The sequence below is a fragment of the Podarcis raffonei genome, chromosome 2, assembly GCF_027172205.1.
Source record: "Podarcis raffonei isolate rPodRaf1 chromosome 2, rPodRaf1.pri, whole genome shotgun sequence".
Taxonomy (NCBI): domain Eukaryota; kingdom Metazoa; phylum Chordata; class Lepidosauria; order Squamata; family Lacertidae; genus Podarcis; species Podarcis raffonei.
In genome coordinates, this window is record NC_070603.1 from 117,352,726 (window position 1) to 117,373,165 (window position 20,440).

At 47.0% G+C, this 20,440-nt stretch overlaps 2 protein-coding genes across 4 annotated transcripts; both read left to right on the forward strand.

The window, feature by feature from the left end:
* The first annotated feature begins 1,734 nt into the window (after positions 1–1,734).
* Positions 1,735–7,991, forward strand: LOC128408697 (zinc finger and SCAN domain-containing protein 31-like). 3 transcript variants are annotated; one of them, XM_053378701.1, is made up of 4 exons: positions 1,735–1,880; positions 3,278–4,177; positions 5,596–5,746; positions 6,664–7,991. In XM_053378701.1, exons 2-4 carry the CDS (start codon positions 3,452–3,454, stop codon positions 7,518–7,520), a joined length of 1,734 nt encoding a protein of 577 aa, XP_053234676.1. In that variant the 5' UTR covers positions 1,735–1,880; positions 3,278–3,451; the 3' UTR covers positions 7,521–7,991. The 3 variants fall into 3 exon arrangements, with proteins under 3 accessions (XP_053234676.1, XP_053234678.1, XP_053234677.1); XM_053378703.1 differs by having other exon boundaries at positions 1,736–1,880; positions 5,596–5,725; XM_053378702.1 differs by lacking the exon at positions 1,735–1,880 and adding an exon at positions 2,021–2,350.
* A 2,683-nt stretch (positions 7,992–10,674) lies between these two features.
* On the forward strand, positions 10,675–18,787 carry LOC128409236 (zinc finger and SCAN domain-containing protein 23-like). Its single transcript, XM_053379547.1, has 4 exons — positions 10,675–11,081; positions 12,227–13,122; positions 14,604–14,736; positions 15,979–18,787. The coding sequence occupies exons 2-4, from the start codon at positions 12,412–12,414 to the stop codon at positions 16,791–16,793; spliced, it is 1,659 nt and encodes a 552-aa protein (XP_053235522.1). The 5' UTR covers positions 10,675–11,081; positions 12,227–12,411; the 3' UTR covers positions 16,794–18,787.
* The last annotated feature ends 1,653 nt before the right edge of the window (positions 18,788–20,440 follow it).

Sequence of the window (20,440 nt, forward strand, 5' to 3'; positions counted from 1 at the left end):
AGCTGCTAAGAACATAAGAAGAGCCTTCTGGATGAGGCCAGAGTGGCCAATCTTAGTCTAGCATCCTGTTCTCTCAGTGGCCACCCAGATGCCTGTGGGAAACCAAGCAGGATCTGAGCACAAGAGCTGTCTGATAGCCTTGTCAATTTGTCCCATCTTTTAAAGCCATCCATTTTGTTGTCCATCACTGCCTCCTGTGGCAGCAAATGTCATAGTTCAACTGTGGTGGTATTCAACTACTGAAGTTAATGGAACTAACTTAGTCATATTTATTCATTTTAATAGGTCTGCTCTGAGGGAAAGTGAATGCCAGCCATGTATTTTTAACTCCTAGTTTAAAAAATAAATAAATGCTTGGGTGTGGTGGGTTGGTGGTTTTTTTATGTCAACTTGTTTTTGACTACTGACTTTGGCTGCTAATTGCATTTTATGTTCCATGTAAATCACTTAGAGGTTTCAACAATTAAGTGACATGTCATTTTTAATAAAGAAACAAATACACTGTTCCTGAGCTGTTTTTTTTAAATGAAATATGTTTGAATCGTGGTTTTTTAATGGAAGTTGCCTTATGTATATGTAAGGTGATGAATAAATCCATAATAAATAATAGGTTGGGGGAAATGGATAATTCCAGCATTTTGGGTTTGACAGTATAGTTTTAATTCGCAATCTTGCCACTTTGGTGGCAAGTCCCCTTTCTGAAGTTATCCTGAAGTATGAGAGATCTCTGGTCCTTTAGATGATGTCTGGCTCCACACTACACATTTAAAGCACTATGTTGCCACTTTAAAGAGTCAAAAAAATACTGGGAACTGTAGTTTGCTAAAGACACTGAGAGTTTGTTAGGAGACCCCCTATTCCCCTCACAGAGCTACAATTTCCAGAGTTCCTTGGGGAGACAGTTTGGTTGTTAAACTGCTTTGGGAATTATAACTCTCTGAGGTGAATTCAGAACCCTGAAGAAAACTACAGTTCCCGGAATTCTTTGCGGGCAAAGACTTGGCTATTTAAAGTGGGGTCATTGTGGTTTAAATGTATGGTTTTGAATGTGGTTTTAAGATGTAGGAGACCAAACAGAGATAGCTCAGTCGGCAGACCATGAGACTTTATCTCTGGGCCATGGGTTTGAGCCCCATATTGGGTTAAAGATTCCTGCATTGCAGAGGGTTGGACTAGATGACCCTTGCGGTCCCTTCCAAATTTATGGATCTAGGAAATAAACAAGAGGCCATCATGCAGCAATGAGAGGGCCTTTCCCTGAGCTGGAGCAGAGGGCTCTAGTGCAGAGGAGCTAGAGGATAATTTGGTTCCCTCTATTTGAAAGCTCCTCTTTCACCCATCTCCTGCCCCAGCTTTCTAGGTCAAACACCCCCCCCCCAAGAATCATGGGAACGGTAGTTTGCTAAGGGTGCTGGGGATTGTAGCTCCATGAAGGGGTAAACTACAGTTCCGAGGATTGGGTGTGTGTGTTGAATGTGCTTTAAATGTGTCTTAAATGCATGGTATGTATGTAGCCCTGGGCACAGCTTTTCATAGCAAAACATAATCCAGTTCTGTAGCAAATCACAGAGGGGCATTTTTTTTTTAAGTTGAGAGATGCACCCAAAGGGTTAAACCTATCGAGTTCTGGTCTGAGCCCTAGAAAGGAAATTGTGGGGGAGGCGAGGAAGGGAAGAAGGAATCCTTTTTCTTTGTTATGGAAGAAACGTGCTGTGCGACACAGCACACGTCATTTCTGGTGCCCTTTCTTCCCTCCTCTTCCTGGTGGGAATCTGACTTTTGAAATTTCCTCCTCCTCCCTTCTTTGTCAAAGAACTGTGGAACTGCAGCAGGTGCTGCCCAGGCAAATTCGTGGTGCACTGCTTAGCTTATAGGGAGAGGTGAGTTGTATTATTATTACTATTATTATTATTATTATTATTATTATTATTATTATTAGTTCCAGAGTGCTGCAGAGAAGAAAAAAAATTGCACGTAAAGTAGGAGAAACCCTGCTTCAAAAAATAATAATAATAACGTGGACTCTGAGCTGGAGGTGGGCAGAGTAGGCTAAAAGGCAGTTCACCTTTAAAAGCTAAGCTGTTTCTCATCAGGATCTCAAAGGTAGCTTGCTTCTGGACTTGGAGGTTCTACGGAACACAAGAGTAGCCCTTCTGGATCAGAGCAGTGGCCCATCTAGTCCAGCACCTTGTGGCCAGTCAGATGCCTCTTGGAAAGCGCTTAAGCAGGACCTGAGCTCATAAGCCACTCCCCCCAGCATTTCTTGCCTCAGGGCACGGAGGCAGAGAATGGTCCTCATAGCTTGTAGCCTTTACCTCCCTGAATTTGTCTAATCCTGGGCCACTTTCAGGTCAGTCTCAGTGCTATAGCCAGGTCCTCCTCCTCTTCAATTGATTTGATTTGTTATAATTCTATGCCACTTTTCGTTCAAATGAATCAGCTGGAAGGCACCACTAGGGCATAGCTGTCAACTTTCAGATTTGAAAATAAGGAATCAGCAGCCTCACCTGTCCCAGAGACAGTCTACAGGATAGCTAACAATCTGGGATAGCAGTAGGAAGCAGCGGGAAACAGCGCTGGAATAAGGGAATTTCCCACAAAAAAAGGGAAGGTTGACTGCTATGCATGAAGGTCATCTCGCCCAACCCCTTGCAATGCAGGAATCTTTTTGCCCAGTGTGGAGCTCGAACCCACAACCCTGAGATTTAAGAGTCTCATGCTGAGCTATCCCATGGATAGATAAGTAACAATAACACAACAGAATATCACAAATACGTGCCATATAGAATGAATAACAAACCACCAGCAAAAGAATTACAAATAATCAGTAAGACAATTACAATATATAAAACACTATTAACACCCTCCCCCGAAGAAAACAGCATAATGGCAGCAAAAGGATTCACAAAGTACCGTATTTTTCGCTCTATAAGACGCACCAGACCACAAGACGCACCTAGTTTTTGGAGGAGGAAAACAAGAAAAAAAATATTCTGAATCTCAGAAGCCAAAACAGCAAGAGGGATTGCTGCGCAGTGAAAGTAGCAATCCCTCTTGCTGTTCTGGCTTCTGGGATAGCTGCGCAGCCTGCATTCGCTCCATAAGACGGGCACACATTTCCCCTTACTTTTTAGGAGGGAAAAAGTGAGTCTTATAGAGCAAAAAATACGGTACTACAGCAGTCATAATCTGTAAAACAATATTGACAACATTGACAAAGTGACAAGCAAAAAATCAGCACTGCTTCCTCTTACTTATTTTTGTTTCTTGCTGTTAGGAGGAAGAGCCTCCCTCGCTGGCTTGGCTCGGGAATTTCTGGCCGTCGCTTAGAAATAAACCACTTCTACTGATTTTGCAGACCCCCTTGAGGGTCTTTGACTGCCTCCATTTTTGACAAGAGACAGGAGAGAAAGCGAGAGGAGGAGGAGAAAGGGGCAGTCCGGTTCTCAAAATGGACATGCGGAACATGACAGGCTCCAAAGCATGGGAAGAAATGGAAGGTGTAGCAAAAGCCCCACACCACAGGGGCACAGGGCAGTTCCTTATTGGAGCACCTTCCCATTATATAAAACGTGAGCCAGAAGAAGGGGCGCTGGAACGCTGGGAAGCCCAGTTGCAGGAGTTTCTGAGAATGCTGCAGGCCCCCAACTCAGGATGCAGGAACCTACAGATATCTGAGGAGCCCTCCCCATGGGAAAATGCTAAGGCCTTCTTGGCCTCCTTTGAGCAAGTAGCCTCAGCCTGCCGGTGGCCTCGGGACAAGTGGGTGGCCCTCCTCCTGCCGGCTCTCAGCGGAGAGCCTGAGCAGGCCTTCAGCGGCCTCAGTGCCCAGGACAAGGGAGACTACAGGAAGGTGAAGGCGGCCATCTTGGAAGGGGAGGCCATTGCGAGGGAGAAGCAGCGGCAGCACTTCAGGCAACTCCGCTATCGGGAGGCGGAGGGTCCGAGAGGCGTTTATGGCCGGCTCCGAGAGCTTTGTGGCCAGTGGCTGAAAATCGAGAGGCACACGAAGGATGAGATTCTGGAGCTGCTGATCTTGGAGCAGCTCCTGAGCATCCTGCCGGGAGACATGCAGAGCTGGGTCAGGGAGCGAAAGCCGGAGACCTGCGCCCAGGCGGTGGCCCTGGCAGAGGGATTCCTCTTGGGGCAGGACGAGATGGAGGGACCAGAACAGAAGGTGAGAAATTCTGAAAGTGTACAGCAGCAGTGGGGAAGCTCTCTCTGGCAGGTTCATTTAGACCAGGCACCCCGAAACTCGGCCCTCCAGATGTTTTGGGACTACAACTCCCATCATCCCTAGCTAACAGGACCAGTGTTCAGGGATGATGGGATTTGTAGTCCCAAAACGTCTGGAGGGCCGAGTTTGGGGATGCCTAATTTGGACCAGGCTTCCTCAATCTCGGCCCTCCAGATGTTTTGGGACTACAACTCCCACCATCCCTAGCTAACAGGACCAGTGGTCAGGGATGATGGGAATTTTAGTCCCAAAACATCTGGAGGGCTGATTTTGGGGATGCCTGATTTAGACCTTCCAGGACTCTCCATTGGGCCTGTGGTCAGCTAATGGTGAGTGTTTGCAAATAACGATCACCTGGTTGTTAGAGCTCGCACATGGCTGCATGTGTGGGCGCCTCATCATGTCACTGTGATGTCGAGGGATTGACAAGTGGGCAGCCCCGCCTACCTGTCAAATTTCGCCTGTGGGGTGGGAGGAGGAGATAAGTATCCAGACTGCTGGACACATCCAGTTCTTCACCTGCTGGCATATGGTGTCTATGATATGGTGCTGAAATGGATTTCCACCGATTACCGTATTGGCCCGAATATAAGCTGCACTCCCCCCCCCCCGATTCTGATCGTAAAAAGACAAGTACGGCTTATATTCGCGACCTTTCGCTGCCAGCAAAGTGGTGCAGTCCCCCCCCCCGAAGCAGCCCAGGAGCGCAGGACAATGGCACCCAGCCCGCCCGCCGCTCCCAAGCCTCCCCCGAGCCATTGGAATGAAGGGGGGTAGGGGCAGAGGCTGCTGGCAAAGCGGCCCAGCTCCCCCCCCCAAGAGCGGCCCGGGGGCAACGTGGCGCATCCCGTCCGCTGCTTCCAAGCCTCCTCTAAGCCACTGAATTTTCAAGGTGTGGCTTATTTGCAGGTGCGGCTTATATTCAAGCCAATACGGTAATTTGCTATTTCAAGTGTCTGGGTGTTAAGTAACCCATGGAAATTAATGTATTTGGAGGGATTTGCTCTAGCCCAGATCTTGGTGGCCAGAAAGTGTATGTCGTGTCAGGTTCCTTTGGACCATTACAGTGGTACCTGGGGTTACAGACGCTTCAGCTTACAGACTCTGCTAACCCAGAAATAGTACCTCGGGTTAAGAACTTTGCTTCAGGATGAGAACAGAAATCGCACTGCGGTGGCAGTGGGAGGCCCCATTAGCTAAAGAAGTACCGCAGGTTAAGAATAGTTTCAGGTTAAGAACGGACCTCCAGAATGAATTAAGTTCTTAACCCGAGGTACCATTGTACTTGTTATCCAGCTTCAGGCTGGCGGAAGCCATATGGCCTCTTCCATTCATGATCTTCCTCACTGCTGTTTCAGGTACCTGTGCCTTTTGCGGTGATGGCTGCGGATCCTTCTGAGACAGGCCAGCTTCTGCCACGGGACACCTGGGCTGGGCAGGTCTTCAGAGAAGCCGCGGACAGGCAGAGTGAAGTGACGAGATTGCCGAGTAAGGATTCACCATGCTCAGGTTTTCATGAGGCAGTTTCTCCTCTCACTCCTTTTCCCCCTCTCTGGCAAATATGCACTTGTCTGTCATCGTTATTATTATCATTATCCCACATTGGTCCCTACAGCCACAGCAGGCGCTGCAACTTCTGACAGGTTGTCTTCACCCTTAAGGCGAATTTGAGGGGAGTCCCCCCCAAGTTGACGGGTGTTGCCATTCAAATGGAATAAGTGCACTGCATCTATTATGTGGGGTGGGGCTTACCTAAACCCCCCCAATATTTTATTAAAGTTGGCACCCCTGTCCACAGTTCTCCCTCACCACGACGCTTCCCTTGTCACTCAACCCCCTCACTGCCACAAGCCCTTGTTCAATTTCATTGGATGTCTCCAGGTTCTAGTATTATGAGATAAGGTGGAAAATGTCTCTGTTTACTTTCTCCATATCACAATCACATCCCTTCCCTTACTCCTCTTTCTTCTAAACTAAAAAGTCCTAAAAGTTGTTACCTTTCCTCAAGCTGGGCTTATAGGCCTCAGCCCTCTATTTTCTGGGTTGTTGTTTTTTTACTCTAGCATCTGATATTCAGAGCTGGACAATATTTGACTAGAGAGATCCAGTACAACATGACCGACCTGTTTTCTATGAATTTCTCTAATCCTTAAAAAAAAACAGAAGACTCCCATAAACTAAGCCAGCAGCCATTGCCTTGTCTAGTAGTTTTAAAATTTAATTAGAAGTGCTTTCTATTGTCTGCGCTGAAGCTAAGACTACACAATTTCAGTGGAAGATTTTAATTCTCATATTATGAGGGGGGAAAGAGAATATTCTCACATATTCTGCCTGCAACAGCTTTGATACTAAACTCTGTTGATTTTCTGTTTGGAATAATCACTCCAGAACAGATAAGATTCTCTGGGATTTTTTTATTCCTACAGGTAATGAGCGGGTATTGGAGGATGAGACAAATAGCCTGCACCAGGAAGGTTCTGTGCAAGGAGAAGCAAGCAATGCCTGTTTGGGAAAAGATGAGGATTTCCATGACCATCAAAAGCGAATAATGTTTGAGAATCAGCCAGGGCTGTTGAATGATCAAGAGAGAAACTATGAGAGTGGTCTGGTGGAAAAATCCACTTTCTATGCAGAAGTTAGCAGAGAGGAGAGAGAATCCGCTGAATCACAAATAATAGAGTGTAGTGAGGTACAAAAAGCATCGTCTGTCTGTCGAAGAGACTTTGAACGGAGCTCAGACCTTATGGTACAGCAGAGCATTCACATCAGAGAGAAGCCGTACCTGTCATTCTATTGTGGAAACAGTTTCATTCAGACGCAGGGCCTTCTTGCACATGAGAGAACCCACACAGGATTGTGGAACATGTATAATTACTCTAATGGTGGGAAAAACTTCACTTGCAGTTCAGGCTCCATGCAGCACATGAGAATCCACACAGGAGAATCTCTGTACACGTGCTCTCACTGTGGCAAAAACTTTGACAATTGTTCAGTCTTCCAGGAACACGTCAGGCTGCACACACTGGAGACACCGTACAAGTGCTCAGACTGCGGGAAGAGCTTCGACAAAAAGCGTTACCTGAACAACCACGTGAGGAAGCACAGAGGGGAGAAGCCGTATGAGTGCCTGCAATGCGGGAAAAGCTTCCCTATAAAGTCCAAACTTGTAAAACACGAGATAATACACATGAGGGAGAAGCCATACAAGTGCGCCCTCTGTGGGAAAACATTCGTTCGGAAGTCAGACCTTTGTGCACACGAGAAAATCCACACAGTACAGTAGATATTTCAAAATTTATCTGGCAGGGGAAGAAGCCAAGAATAAAACACAAATTATTAATAGATTCTAAGGATAGTGGCGGCTTTTCCCTGCCAGATTTAAGGTTATATTATGAGGTGTCCTGCTTTTGCTGGCCCCGAGAATGGATAACATTACAAAATACAGATACTTTAGATTTGGAGGGTCACGATAATAGATTTGGTTGCATTCATATTTATGGTATGAAAAAGTCAAAGTACACAGAGATTTCCTGAACCTCTTAGTAAGAAAGTCACTATATGTCGTAAGGGAGAAATACAAAAATCTCTTGGAGCAGAAAACACCATGGTGGCTCTCCCCTCTAGAAGTGATTTATGTGAAAAAATTGAATATGAGAAAGGGTTGGGCAACATATAAGGAATTATTAGTAGAAGAAGAGCACCAGTTGAAATTTTAAAAAATTGAGGATATAAGAGATCTTTTAACAGATTGGTTACAGTACAGTGGTACCTCGCAAGACAAATGCCTCGCAAGACGAAAAACTCGCAAGACGAAAGAGTTTTCCGTTTTTTGAGTTGCTTCGCAAGACGAATTTCCCTATGGGCTTGCTGCGCAAGACGAAAACGTCTTGCAAGTTTGTTTGTTTCCTTTTTCTTAAAACCGTTAATACCCAGGGTGCATTGCTTGAAGAGGTGCAGTTGCGACTTGACTTCGAGGAGCAACTCATAGCACACGGTGTGGTAGCCTTTTTTGAGGTTTTTGAAGACTTTGGTGATTCCTATGGGAAACCGTGCTTCGCAAGACGAAAAATTCGCAAGACGAAAAAACTCGCAGAACGAATTAATTTCGTCTTGTGAGGCACCACTGTATCACCAGTTAAAGAGATGTTTTTAAAACAGATAAAAGAAAGGGATTTTCTAATGAAATATCGAAGTCTGAGAGAGTATTGTTGGAGAATAATGTGAAATTACTCTCTAAAATGTATAAATTATTATTGGAATGGTTTACTAAAGATGAAGAAGTTAAACTGGTTATGATACAATGGGCAAGGAATTTTGGATACAACATACAGCTTTCAGCGTGGGAAAAACTATGTAGAGAGGATTTGAAATTCACAGCGTGTTATACAATAAAAGAAAACTATATGAAAATGATGTACCACTGGTATTTAACTCCAAGCAAATTAGCAACAATGTATAGGACAAGCTCAAATATTTGCTAGAAATGTAAAGAAAAGGAAAGCACCTTTTACCATATGTGGTGGAATTGTAAAGTAATAAAGGAATTCTGGGAAATGATATACAATGAACTGAAAAAAATGTTTAAAATAATGTTTGTTAAAAAACCAGAAGCCTTTTTGTTAGGAATTGTAGGTGCAGAGATACCAAGAACACTGTTTATGTATGCTACAACAGCGGCAAGAATGCTGCTCGCCCAAGATTGGAAAGAAAGCAAGGTTCCTACCAGGGTGGACTGGCAGAGCAAACTATTGGCTTATGGAGAGATGGCAAAAATGACGGGGGAAATCAGAAACCAGGAGGATTGAAACTTCAACAAAAACGGGAGAGAATTATACTATACTTGACAGACCACTGTAAACACTTGAACACTTTGGCAGGTCTTAAATAACTCTTGTAATGTTATATAGACTTTGGATACAATGGAGGGCTGAAAATTAGGAGGACTTATAGTATGCAGTTGAAAAAGTTAACTAAAGAACCCACAGAGGGGAGTGGGGAGGTCTTGAGATTCGGAAGAATCTTGTGTATTTTTTATTATCTGTGAATTTGAATGTGAATGAATTTGTAAAATCAAATAAAAATTCTTCCCCCTCCCCCCCAAAAAATCCACACAGGACTGGAAAAAGGTTATAACACTGGTTGCGCAGCTTGTGCCTTGAAAGCGTCAGTAAATTTTATCTTATATATTTAGGGTATATCAAGAAATGCCTTTCCTTGGGGGTGGGGAGTGTGGGAATCAAGGCAACTAAAAGAAGTAATTGTCAACAATTAAAGCTTTTAAAAGAAACTAATCTTACAGAAATAACTATGCAGCAGTCAACCCCTCCGTATCGGTGAGCAAAAGCAGTGAATGCTGTTGCTCATCCCCAAAATGTTCTGAAAAAGCCTGTGTGATGGACAGTGAGCAGTGGCATAGCTACATCTGTTTCTCTTGGGAGGGCATTACACAGCGAATGGTGCCACACTCAAAAAGACCCCGTCCTTCCCAACCACCTGCCCAAACTCAGGCAGAATGGGGGCATAGGAAGAAGAGAATGGATTCAGCAAAGCCAGAGCCTCACCCCACAAGAATGATCCCACACAGAAGGAAACGTGGTGTGTAAGTGCTCTCCTTGTGGGAAGGCAAAGTTGATGACTTCAGTCATGATTTAAGATGCTGGGTAGCAGAGAAGATACAGGCCACATTCACACCATACGTTTAAAGCACTGTGATGTCACTTGGAACAGCCGTGTCTTCCCCCAAATAATCCTGGGAGCTGTTAAGGGTGCTGGGAATTGTCAGGAGATGTCCTAGTCCCATCGCAGAGCTACAACTCTCAGAGTGGTGTAACAATATCTCTTCACAGGAAACCTTGAGAATTGTAGCTCTGTCAGAATAGTCTTCTCAGGAGTTTTGACATACTCCTTTTGCAGGGTGGCAGCTGGTTTAAATTCATTCAAATGAAGTTGGGAAATAATAATACAGTGGTACCTTGGGTTAAGTACTTAATTTGTTCCAGACATCCGTTCTTAACCTGAAACTTTAGCTAATGGGGCCTCCTGCTGCCACCACGCCGCCAGAGCACGATTTCAGGTTAAGCAAAGTTCTTAACCTGAAGCACTATTTCTGGGTTAGCGGAGTCTGTAACCTGAAGTGTATGTAACCTGAAGCGTACGTAACCCGAGGTACCACTGTAATAATAATAATAATAATAAGAAGAAGAAGCAATAAAAACAATGGCACATTTTTATATTCAAACATTACAATCATTACAATGATTAATTGTTGGGTCTCTGGACAGTAGTAAAGATTGATTTGATTTGACAATGATTAAAAATATATATGTAAAAAACACTTTCATCTCCAAAAACAATTTCGAATCCGATACAGATGCAGGGAGGGATAGAAGCCCAAGAACAGCTCTTTCCAGTGGCCCTCCAGGTGTTAATGAACTACAACTCCCATCAGCCTCCAGCAGGAATGCACCAATGGCCAGGAATTCTGGGAGGTGTAGTCCAAGCAACATCTGACGACCCGCAGGATTCCCCAGCCCTGTTCTTGCCCGAGAAAGCTCACAGAAAAGCAGCCCAGGCCTGTTTGGAAAAGGTTAAATCTACCGAGTGCAACCGCGATTCCTAGCAGCGCCTGGCAATGTCAGAAGGGAAGTATCAGGAATTGCGAAGCCACTTCCTCCCCCCCCACCCCACTTTCTAAGAGAGCCCTGGTGGGAAACTGGCTTAAAAAAATAAATAAATAAAATATAAATATATATTTATCAGGCTGCTGAGTGAGTCTGGATCAGAAGTGCCCTTATTCATGGGCCATGCACAGTGCAGAGAGCATTGCTAAGCCAGCCAAGGAGAGGTGAGTGCAAAAAGTGGGGGGCGGTGGGCATTGAAAGCTGAGAAATAATTTCCAAGGGGACACAAAGTAACAGCAGCAGCTGCTGCAAAGGGAACCCTGGGCTGCAAAAGGGCAAAACCACTTTTGCAAGGGGAGAGGGGGAGAGAGGAGAACAGCCTGCTGAGAGATGCAACAATACGGGAGGAACACAAAACCCTGGCACTTCAATTTCGCTTGGGTCTGACCTCCAAATCTGTGGCTTCTTGCTAGTAAGGGTTGTTGTTATTGTTTAGTCGTTTAGTCGTGTCCGACTCTTCGTGACCCCATGGACCAGAGCACGCCAGGCACTTCTGTCTTCCACTGCCTCCCGCAGTTTGGTCAAACTCATGCTGGTAGCTTCGAGAACACTGTCCAACCATCTCGTCCTCTGTCGTCCCCTTCTCCTTGTGCCCTCCATCTTTCCCAACATCAGGGTCTTTTCCAGGGAGTCTTCTCTTCTCATGAGGTGGCCAAAGTACTGGAGCCTCAGCTTCAGGATCATCCCTAGCTGGCAAGACCAGTGGTCAGGGATGATGGGAACTGTAGTTTGAAAGCAGCTGGAAACCTAAGTTTGGGAAACACTGCTCTATCCACAACAACACCCTGGCTCCCTGGAGAACTTCTGCTATGGGGCAGATCTATAAATTAAGTTGGTAAATAAATATGGGCAAAACAAAATGCCATTTAGAGAAGGATCTGAAATACTTTCCTTGAAGCTGGAATTTGTTTTACTCTGAATCGGGCATAGGCAAACTCCGGCCCCCCAGATGTTTGGGACTACAATTCCCATCATCCCTAGCTAACAGGAACAGTGGTCAGGGATAATGGGAATTGTAGTCCCAAACATCTGGAGGGCCGGAGTTTGCCTATGCCTGCTCTGGATTGTTTTATTTGATGTTTTAATGTGTTGTAAATCAGAGCAGGACTCTTCTTTCTTTCTTAATTTTAATTTTTGATTTTCAGCTTTTACAAACACTTTAGCCAGAAAAACAAAGTCTTTACAAATCCATTTCTTACATTATTTTGCTCTGCAGCTATCATTGCCCCATGGGGCTTACTATTTACCATTCTTATTCTGCCCCCCCCCCTCTCTCACACACCCTGCCTTTGTCTCTCTTCTTGTTTAGGAGAAGCCCATATTCCTACCTGAGAACCAGACAGGAGACCCTCGATTGTGACTCCAAGAGAAGCCCCTTATCTCTAGAGGGTTAAGACATCGGAGGCTGTCCTGCGTTGGAAGCGGGAGACTGGAATAGTTTGAAAGAGAAGCAGGGGAACGCAGCTAGCTGCAGGCACCCCAGAGCCTCTGATAATGGAAGAGCAGGACACGGCCGGCTCCAGATTGTGGCAGGGGATGCAGGGGGAAGGAAAGAGAGTCCCGCAAGTGGTCCATTTGGGGAGCATCAGGACCTTCGTGAGCAAAGATCTCCCACCACAGATTAAGCGGGAGCCAGAGGAAGGGCTGATGCAGCAGCAATGGGAGACCCAGTGGCAGCAGTTCTTGCAGAGCGTGCAGGCCCCAGACTCCAGATCGCAGCCTCATCCTGCCTCCGGGGAGGAGGCCAAGGAGATCCAGGCCTCATTCCAAGGTGTCGCCAATGCCGCGCAGTGGCCAAAGGGTGGATGGGTGACCCAGGCTGTGCCAGGCCTCGGTGGGGAAGCCCAGAAGGTCTACCGAAGCCTGGACTCCTTCATGAAGGTGAAGGAGGAGGCCGCGAGCGAGGGGGCCCTGCGGCCGGAGACAAGGCGCCAGCGCTTCCGCCACTTCTGCTACCAGGAGGCCAAAGGGCCCCGCGAGGTTTGCCAAAGGCTCCGGGAGCTTTGCCGCCAGTGGCTGAGGCCTGAGGGACACACCAAGGAGCAGATCCTGGAGCTGCTGATCCTGGAGCAGTTCCTGATCATCCTGCCCCTGGAGATGCAGAGCTGGGTACGCGAGAGCGAGCCGGAGAGCTGCGCCCAGGCAGTGGCCCTGGCAGAAGGCTTCCTGACGGGGCGGCAAAACGGCAAGAGATGCGGGCAGCAGGTGAGAGGCCTCGATGGCGGGCAGATCGCAAGAAGGAGTGTGGGTTGGGTTTGGAGGTGATCTACTTTGTGTGTTGCTTGATTTTGTTTACAGTGGTAACTCAGGTTACATACGCTTCAGGTTACAGACTCCGCTAACCCAGAAATAGTGCTTCAGGTTAAGATCTTTGCTTCAGGATGAGAACAAAAATCGTGCTCCGGCAGCACGGCAGCAGCAGGAGGCCCCATTAGCTAAAGTGGTGCTTCAGGTTAAGAACGGTTTCAGGTTAAGTACGGACTTGCGGAACGAATTAAGTACTCAACATGAGGTACCACTGTATCTTTATTTATTAAATTTATCGGTTGATTTTTTGCCGTAGAAACTCAAAGCAGCTTTCAGCATTTTAAGCAATACAATGAAACATCCCTCCCGTAAAGGCCATAGATAGTTAAAAGCCAAAGGCCTGATGAGAGATAAATGTTTTGTCTGGTGCCCATAGGAGCCAACTTCTAGGAGCCAAGGTCTTTTTGGCCGCCCATAAAATATTTCAGGGGTCCGGGCCCCCCCAAAGTTGATGGGCATTGCCATTCAAATGGTGTGTGTGTGTGCCATGTTTTGTAATCGATTATGCAGAGCAGAGCTTACCTGGCACCCCCCTCCAATATTTTATTCAAGTTGGCACCCCTGCTGCCACCTAAAGATATGTAAGGAAGGCACCAGGCGAGTCTCCCTTGGGAGAGCATTCCACAAACAGGGAGCCACCGCAGAAAAGGCCCTCTTCTAGTGTTGCCATTATTACTACAGTGGTACCTCGCGTTAAGTACTTAATTCGTTCTGGAGGTCTGTTCTTAACCTGAAACTGTTCTTAACCTGAAGACCACTTTAGCTAATGGGGCCTCCTGCTGCCGCCGCGCCGCCAGAGCACAATTTCTGTTCTCATCCTGAAGCAAAGTTCTTAACCTGAAGCACTGTTTCTGGGTTAGTGGAGTGTGTAACCTGAAGCGTCTGTAACCTGAAGCGTCTGTAACCTGAAGCGTATGTAACCCGAGGTACCACTGTATTAAAGTAACACTCACACGTAAAAGGCAAAATGTGAGTTAGCATCATCATCTAGTTCCCCATCTCATTTATTAACAGCCTGATGGCCACCAGGGAGTGGGGGTGGGCAGGCAAATAATGGCTGTGGTGGTGAAGGCGCCACACATAAAATATTTGCTTTCCCAAATGTGGCCTCAACAGTGTCCGCAAACACCAGTGTAGCCGAAGGAGCAACAATGTGACAATTCTAAATATCACTTCATTATTATTCACATACCGCCGGATGTAAGGAGGAGAGGCAGAGGGCTCTTGTGTTCGAATCCTGCTTGCTGGTTTCCCACAGGCATCTGGGGAGAACAGGATGCTGGGCTTAGATGGGCCATTGACCTGGTATCTAGCTGTGTTCTTAGGTTTTTAATTTATGTTCTTAATGTCTGTCCATCCGTCTCCCCGCTCTCTTTCAGCTGCCAGCACCTTTTGCGGAGGTGGCTGTGAATTCCTCCGAAGTGGACCAGATCCTGTCCAACACTTGGAACAGGCAGCTCTGCAGAATAGCCAAGCAGGATCAGAGCAAGGAGGAAAACCAACTCAGTAATGGTGAACACCTCATGGTTTGATCAGGGGGTGGGAAAACTTTTCCAGCCTGGGGGTTTGAACTCTCTCCTGGGCAACCTCTTGAGACCCGCATGCCAGGGGTGGGTGGTGCCAGTGGCAAAAGAAGTGTATTATTATTATTATTATTGTTATTATTATTCATCCTTTCATCTGTAGAAAACGTAAAATTACGATATAAAAAACACAAAATACATACAGTGGTGCCTCGCAAGACGAAATTAATTCGTTCCGCGAGTTTTTTCTTCTTGCGAGTTTTTTGTCTTGCGAAGCACGGTTTCCCATAGGAATGCATTGAAAATCAATTAATGCGTTCCTATGGAGACCGCCTTCAGACCAGGTCCGGGGACAGCGGGGAAGACACGCTGTGCTTCCCCGCTGTCCCCGGAGATTGCGGGGCTGGCGGTGGGGAGAAGGGCTCTTCTCCCCACCGCCAGCCTTCAGACCAGGTCCGGGGACAGCGGGGAAGACACGCTGCGCTTCCCCTCTGTCCCCGGAGCTTGCGGGGCTGGCAACGGGGAGAAGCGATCTTCTCCCCGCCGCCAGCCTTCAGAACAGGTCCGGGGACAGAGGGGAAGGCGCGCTGTGCTTCCCCGCTATCCCCGGAGCTTGCAGGGCAAGCTTCGTCTTGCGAAGCAAGCCCATAGGGAAATGCGTCTTGCGAAGCGGCTAAGAAAACGAAAAACTCTTCCGAGGCGTTCGTCTTGTGGAGTACCACTGTAATGAAAAGAACAACAAAAACAAACCAATAAACCCTGCATTTATCTCAGATTTTAATCTTTAAACTGTTGTTGTACAATGTTTTAAATGTATTTTTTATTCTTGTGAAAGCTGTCCCAGTTGTGTTTTTTGAGCTGGTCTTTGACCGTAATAAAATTATATATGTATGTAATCCCCGCTCCTACAACACATTTAAAAGGGCATCGGATGTCAATCAGCCAAAGTCCTGGCTGAAGAGGAACATTTTTACCTGGTGCCTAAATATGCATAATGAATGCACCAGGTAAACCTCCCTAGAGAGAGCACACCACAAACAGGGAGCCACCACATAAAAGGCCCCTTCTCATGTTGCCACCCTCTGGACCTCTCGTGGAGGAGGCACACAAATATGGGCCTCAACTGACGATCACAGGCTCTTGGACGGTTCCTATGGAAAGAGGTGGTCCTTGAGGTATTGCAGTCCTGAGCATTTTGCCTCTGTATAATAAGCTCTTCTTATCTCCGCAGCCGACAAGCAGGTGGGAGATAACCTTCATCACCAGGAAGGCTCCGACCAGGTGGAGCCGCACGATGCATCGATGAGAATCGGCTTGGTCTTCCAGAATTACGAGGAGGGAACTGTGTTGTTGGGTCACAAGGCACCGGCAGGCAAGCAGGACCCCGAAAGTAGAACAGGTGGAGCTGTAGCCTGTTGGGAAGGCGGCTTCCGCAGGAAGGAACCCAAAGCCCAGGATTGTGTGGAGGCGAAACCGCACAGCGACACCAATGGAAGCTTCCGGGCGAGCCAAGGCATCCTTAAGCAGGAAGCGGTCGCCAGGGACGAGAAACCGCTCAAGTCCTCGGCCTTTCCTCCAAGCCCAGGCCTCCTCGTCCCACACGAGAGGAGCCACGCGGGGGACAGGCGATATAAATGCTCCGAGTGTGGGAAGAGTTTCAACCAAAAGCGGTACCTGGCGGGGCACCGGAGAATCCACCGAGGGGAGACCCCGTACAAATGTTCAGACTGCGGGAGGAGCTTCAACCGGAAGTGGAACCTCATTGCTCACAAGAGAATCCACTCGGGGGAGAACCCGTACAAGTGCTCGGACTGCGGGAAAACATTCAGCCAGAAGGGTAACCTTATGACCCACGTGAGGATCCACACGGGGGAGAAGCCTTACAAGTGTGCCGAGTGCGGGAAGCGCTTCAGCCAGAGGGCGGGCCTCACCTCGCACAGGAAGAGCCACATAAAAATCAACAGCGTAGGGAAAGCCACCTTGGGGTATCTGATTTTCCTAAACCTCAGCGAATCTGGGCAAGAGGGGAGCCCTGTAGAAGCTTAGGAGTTGGGCGGGAAGCTCCGTGCAGAGCTCGGAAACATTCTTTGTCCGGGGAAAAGGAAAGGAAGGAGGAAACCCTTAGAATTCCCAACTGTGATAGAAACAGGCTGCGGACGCGTAGGATTGAGAAGAAGTTCTGTAAATGCTGCCACTGAATGACACTTGGACAGAACTATCACTTGCAGCTCATCAAACGGCAGGCTGTGTGGCACGAGACTCTTAATTGTAGGTTCGAGCTGCATGTTGGGCAAAGGGTTCCTGCATTGCCGGGGGTTGGACTAGATGACCCATGTGGTCCCTTCTGACTCTACAATCCTATGAAAAGTGTTCTGGGCTATATGGGAAGGGCTGCATCTCAGTGGCAGAGCGTGTGGGTTCAGTTTCTGACATCTCCAATTAGCGTCAACGATGCTAAGCTCAACGGACCAGTGGTCTGCTACAGAATGAGGCAGCTGCCTTTGTTGAAGCAGCTCTCATTTAGAAGGACTGGGATCTCACTTAGTCTTTAAGAAAATAGACCAAAACTCAGAGGTAGAGCATCTGCTTTTACATGCAGAAGGTCTCAGGTTTGATTCCCGGCCTCTCCAGGTAGGGCATTCATCTGCAGAACCAATGCTCAGTAAAGGCCAGGTGTAGTCTGACCTCCGTGTAAGCGTTCTGCAAGCAAATTGGAATGAATGCTGAAGAAACAGTTTGCCTGGAGGAGCCCAGGTCTGACCAGGGTTTACGTGGGTGGAGATGGGCAGATGCCCTGCAGTTAAATTCGGTGGTCCTGTGGACTTTGCTGCAGAACAGCTTGTCTTAAAGGTACACCAAAAGGCTGCTTCAAAAGTTGACAGTCGTAGTTTATGGCCCTGAGGGCCTTGATTCAGCATCAGAAGGCTCTGGGTAGGGGATACAGTGGTACCTTGGTTCTTGAACTTAATCCATTCCGGGAGTCCGTTCGACTACTGAAACCGTTTGAAAACCAAGGCACAGTTTCCAATTGGCTGCAGGAGCTTCCTGCACTCAAGCGGAAGCCACATTGGATGTTCGGCTTCTGAAAAACTTTCGCAAACCGGAACACTTACTTCCGGGTTTGCGGCGTTTGGGAGCCAATTTGTTCAGGAGCAAAGCCGTTCAGGAACCAAGGTACCACCGTATTCTTCTGCAAGCCAGCTGCTATGTTTTCTGCTAGGCATTAACGTAGTCGAGGGCACCCTTGAAATCTTTAGGCACCTCACACAGTTATTCTCTAGGTTTCCTCCATGGTGCAACCGGCACAGACCATTTGTTTGTGTTGCATTCAAAATGATTTTTGTTTTTGATAAAAAAAATTAAAAGCCAGAGCACAGCTTCAAAAGGTTAGTGGGAAATGGTTTGGTTTTTTTAAAGAACCACCTTCTAGAATCCAGTGTTTTCGGATTGTAGTTATACGTACCAAATAATTATAAAAACAATCTATGCAGACCATGAGAGGGTTCCATGTGATTAATGTGCCACAACATTCACCAGCTTGATGCTGTCCATCTCTCATCAGCCCCAGCTGTAGTCCAAAACATCTCACAGGTGCCTGGTTGAAGAAGACTGACACACTGAACAGATTAGACTGGCTTCTGTGCTTTGCCTTCCCAGCCTCCAAAACTCACTTTCCCCCCAGAGCTTCATGCCATTCCTGTTCCCTAGAATTTTCTTACAGCCCAGCCGACATCCTGTTCATCATCTCAGCAGAAGTTTTATTATTGCTAACGTTCTGTAGCTGGTCAGTCCCTCTCTGTGACCTCACAGGGGCTCAGCCAATGGCTGCAAGGAGGGAATGGACACCAAAAAAGCAAAATGGGACACTGTTAATGTGGGAGAGGGAATAATCAAATCCCAGGAAGATGCTTTAAAAATGAGCAACGTTTTACTTAATTGGGAAAGGGCACAACAAACAAAGAAAAAAACAACCTCAGTGTTATAAAGCTTAACTCTCAAAAGTTTGCTCACATTGCAATAAAATTTGTTTGCCCCTTTGTTTTTCTTGCGTTGGTGGATTAACATATTTGCTTATATGGAATCGATATCTGGGCAAGCTCCATGTTGCAGTTTTCTAGTATTCCCTTTCTAAGCCCCATGGGTAGGCAAACTAAAGCCCAATCACCTTCTAAATCCGGCCTGCGGACGGTCCGGGAATCAGCATGCTTTTACATGAGTAGAATGTGTCCTTTTATTTAAAATACATCTCTGGGTTATTTGTGGGGCGTAGGAATTCATTCATTTTTTTTTTTTCAAAATATAGTCTGGCCCTCCACAAGCTCTGAAGGACAGTGGACCGGCCCCCTGCTGAAAAAGTTTTCTGACCCCTGCCCTAGATTCCAGGACCATGCAGAGGAATTGATTGGCAGAAAGAGTCCAAAGCAGAAAAAAACTTCAGAAAAGTGGAGCACCCATATTCCAAGACAGTGTACCTCTGCTGATTGGTTGATGCTGTAGCCCAAGAGGGCGGGAATTCTCTCCGGCTGGAGGGCTGAATTCCCTTCTGAGTAAATTTATCAGGAAGTCGCATGCCAGGGGTGAGTGGGGCCAGACGTAAAAGTAGCGGGGGAGTAGGCTAGTTTCTACAGCTGGTTAGAACGAGGTGCTGATAATGCCAAGGTTGCAGGTTCAATCCCCGTCAGGGACAGCTGCATATTCCTGCATTGCAGGAGGTTGGACTCGATGATCCTCAGAGTCCCTTCCAACTCTACAGTTCTATGATTGTAAGACTTACACCCCACTCTAGCCTCCTTCCAGGGAAGCAAGCGACATAGTCCCGAGTTCAAGGACACATTCCAGCCAGGCATAAACACTCAAGGAGGGTGTGGAGCAGGGAGGGTCAGGGGTATGTTGAGAGTGTGTTCAGAGCAGCAGGTGGAGAGGCCTAGGAAGCTACCTTTGCCCAGTTGCAGCCAGACAAGGGAGCGCTTCCACCTGGAAGCCTTGCTTGCGAGTTTCCAGAGTTACCTGTGTCTTTGCTCTTGGAAGAAAAACCATGGCAAGGTGTGCTCCAGAAGGGCTTTATACATTTTTATCCCTCTGTGGGCACCTCACAGCCCTGAGGTAGATCTGACCAGGGCTTCATTCATGCCACAAATCGCAAAACCTCCGGCAGGAAGCTTTAAAAATTATCATTGATCCTATTGGTAAGGGGTTTGTTTTCATAATAAAAGATACAGCATTTTCCCCTCCGCTACTCTGTGTGTGGAGCATTATTTTGGATGCATCCAGCAACCAGGGGTTGGGGAACATCTGGACATCAGGTCTAATCCAGCCACCCAGGTTTAGCCTGCTGGGTCTTTGGAGCAAGCCCCACCCAGCTGTCCTGCAGCGGATGTCTACCATGGAGCATTGTCAACATTATGATGTGGATGGTGGAGCATTGGGTTTTCCCTAAGAGGCAGAAGCCAGCAACAGGGAGAAAAGTCTATAGGACTGGAAGCTTAAAAGAAATGCTGAGCAAATAGTAAGGCCAGTTTAGATAAACGCTTTTATTATGCTCAATGCATGCATATAAAAATTGAAGACAGCAAGCGCCATCTTTCGAGAGGCATTCCTGAAATGCCTCATATATATGAATAATCTCAGAACAAAGATTGTCTTTTCTCCCTTTAGAACATTTCTTTTTCTTCTACGCACATTTATTTGATGAA

Excerpts from the sequence above, each read along its gene's own strand:
- LOC128408697 (XM_053378701.1), top strand. The coding sequence starts at position 3,452 with ATGGACATGCGGAACATGACAGGCTCCAAAGCATGGGAAGAAATGGAA. Across the intron at positions 4,178-5,595 it reads TGGAGGGACCAGAACAGAAG|GTACCTGTGCCTTTTGCGGT; the intron begins GTGAGAAATTCT and ends CTGCTGTTTCAG. Across the intron at positions 5,747-6,663 it reads TAAGGATTCACCATGCTCAG|GTAATGAGCGGGTATTGGAG; the intron begins GTTTTCATGAGG and ends TTATTCCTACAG.
- LOC128409236 (XM_053379547.1), top strand. The coding sequence starts at position 12,412 with ATGGAAGAGCAGGACACGGCCGGCTCCAGATTGTGGCAGGGGATGCAG. Across the intron at positions 13,123-14,603 it reads GCAAGAGATGCGGGCAGCAG|CTGCCAGCACCTTTTGCGGA; the intron begins GTGAGAGGCCTC and ends GCTCTCTTTCAG. Across the intron at positions 14,737-15,978 it reads GGAAAACCAACTCAGTAATG|CCGACAAGCAGGTGGGAGAT; the intron begins GTGAACACCTCA and ends TTATCTCCGCAG.